The sequence below is a fragment of the Aplysia californica genome, unplaced genomic scaffold (genome assembly GCF_000002075.1).
Source record: "Aplysia californica isolate F4 #8 unplaced genomic scaffold, AplCal3.0 scaffold00107, whole genome shotgun sequence".
Classification (NCBI taxonomy): domain Eukaryota; kingdom Metazoa; phylum Mollusca; class Gastropoda; order Aplysiida; family Aplysiidae; genus Aplysia; species Aplysia californica.
This window is the reverse complement of record NW_004797377.1, coordinates 799,518-800,917: the sequence shown is the minus strand read 5'-3', so window position 1 is coordinate 800,917 and position 1,400 is coordinate 799,518. Positions and strand designations below refer to the sequence as shown.

General features: G+C 42.6%; 1 protein-coding gene across 1 annotated transcript in view; it reads right to left on the bottom strand.

Annotated features, from left to right (window-relative positions):
* The window catches only part of LOC101850709 (calcitonin gene-related peptide type 1 receptor), a 19,604-nt gene that overhangs the window by 9,192 nt on the left and 9,012 nt on the right, over positions 1 to 1,400 (bottom strand). Inside the window, exon 2 of the mRNA XM_005095589.3 lies at positions 579 to 642. Coding sequence (XP_005095646.1) covers positions 579 to 642 — 64 coding nt within the window. The remainder of the gene's footprint in view (positions 1 to 578; positions 643 to 1,400) is intronic.

Genomic DNA, 1,400 nt, shown 5'->3' with positions numbered 1-1,400 from the left:
AGTCGTCTTACTAGGCACACCTTTGACTTGTTAAAGACTTCGATCCATCAAAAGTTTGTGCCCATAAAAATCATTTCCTTACCCAAGGTGTTTGACGAGCAGTTCGGGAGAAGGAACGGGACAAGGAGTTAAGTGTGAAAATTGATTTTGGCAAGATCCTACTAAGTGTCAACTTTTTCTCAATGACGTGATTGGCTGTATCACAGGGACGACTTCGTCTGAAGTAGAAGACAACAAAAGGGGGAAAAAGTGGATCTGATGTGTGCGCGCGCGTGCGCGAGAGGGCATGCCTGTGTGGGCTAGTGATCATGCAGGTTCCCCTAGCTCATATTATTTTAGCAATGTCACTGGCACGACTTAGTTTATATTGGTAAAGGTGGACGTGAAACGTGGACTTTGGTGAAACTATACAACTTCTCTTGCACTTTTGTCCCTTTATATCCTATATTAACAGTGTCATTGGTGGTTTTCTTTTTACAAAAGGGGTGAGGCAGGAAATGTAAAGGGTTGGCTTTTTTGGGGGGGAGGGGGGGTTGGAGGGGGAGTGTCCTATAATTATAGACAAGCTGATTACTCACCACCAATGACCCCACTGTGGGTATGCTGAGGATCCAGATAGCCCAGGTCGGGGAGAACCAGCAGCTGGCGGATAAGACAAGACTATGTGTGAGTTGAGATGAGATAAAATAGGGCAGAATGCGGCGAGCTTGGGTGAGATGAATTAAGGTAAAATGAGACGTGAAATAAATGGATTGGATCTAGTAAAACACGGTCAGGTGAGATGAGTTTGGATGACAATAATGAGGCGCGAATTGAATTGATGGGTTTATAGTGAAATTAATAATTTGTGAAGTCATATGCGATTAGATGAAATGAGACATGAATTAAATCGATGCGTTTTAGTGAGGAGAGATGAGATGAGATGAGATTGAATGAGTGGTGAATTAAAAGGATGGGATTTAGTTAAATAATTATTGAGGCGAGATGAGATGTGATGAGATGAATTGAGACGTGATTTAAAAGGAAGGGAATTAGTGAGATCGTATCTGAGGTGAGATAAAACGGCAAGAGAATGGCTGGGATTTTGTGAGATCATCAGTGAGGCGAGCCGAGATTAGATGAGATGAAATGGGACAATACTTGATAGGATGAGACAGAATGATAATATGACGTTGTCAATGAGGGGACGTGAACTGTGCTGAGATGGTATATATGTTGAGGGCAGAAAAAAAATCAGATGAGACGAGATCGGCGAGAGGAGAAGATGAGCCATGCTGGATAGGGTGTAGAATGGAAAAAGATCCTAAGTGTGATGAGTAGAGAAAAATGACAATAGTAAGGATCAGGAAAGAAAAAGCAGCAGTTCCCTGTTGTAGATCAGGCACAGTTATGAGCGTGAC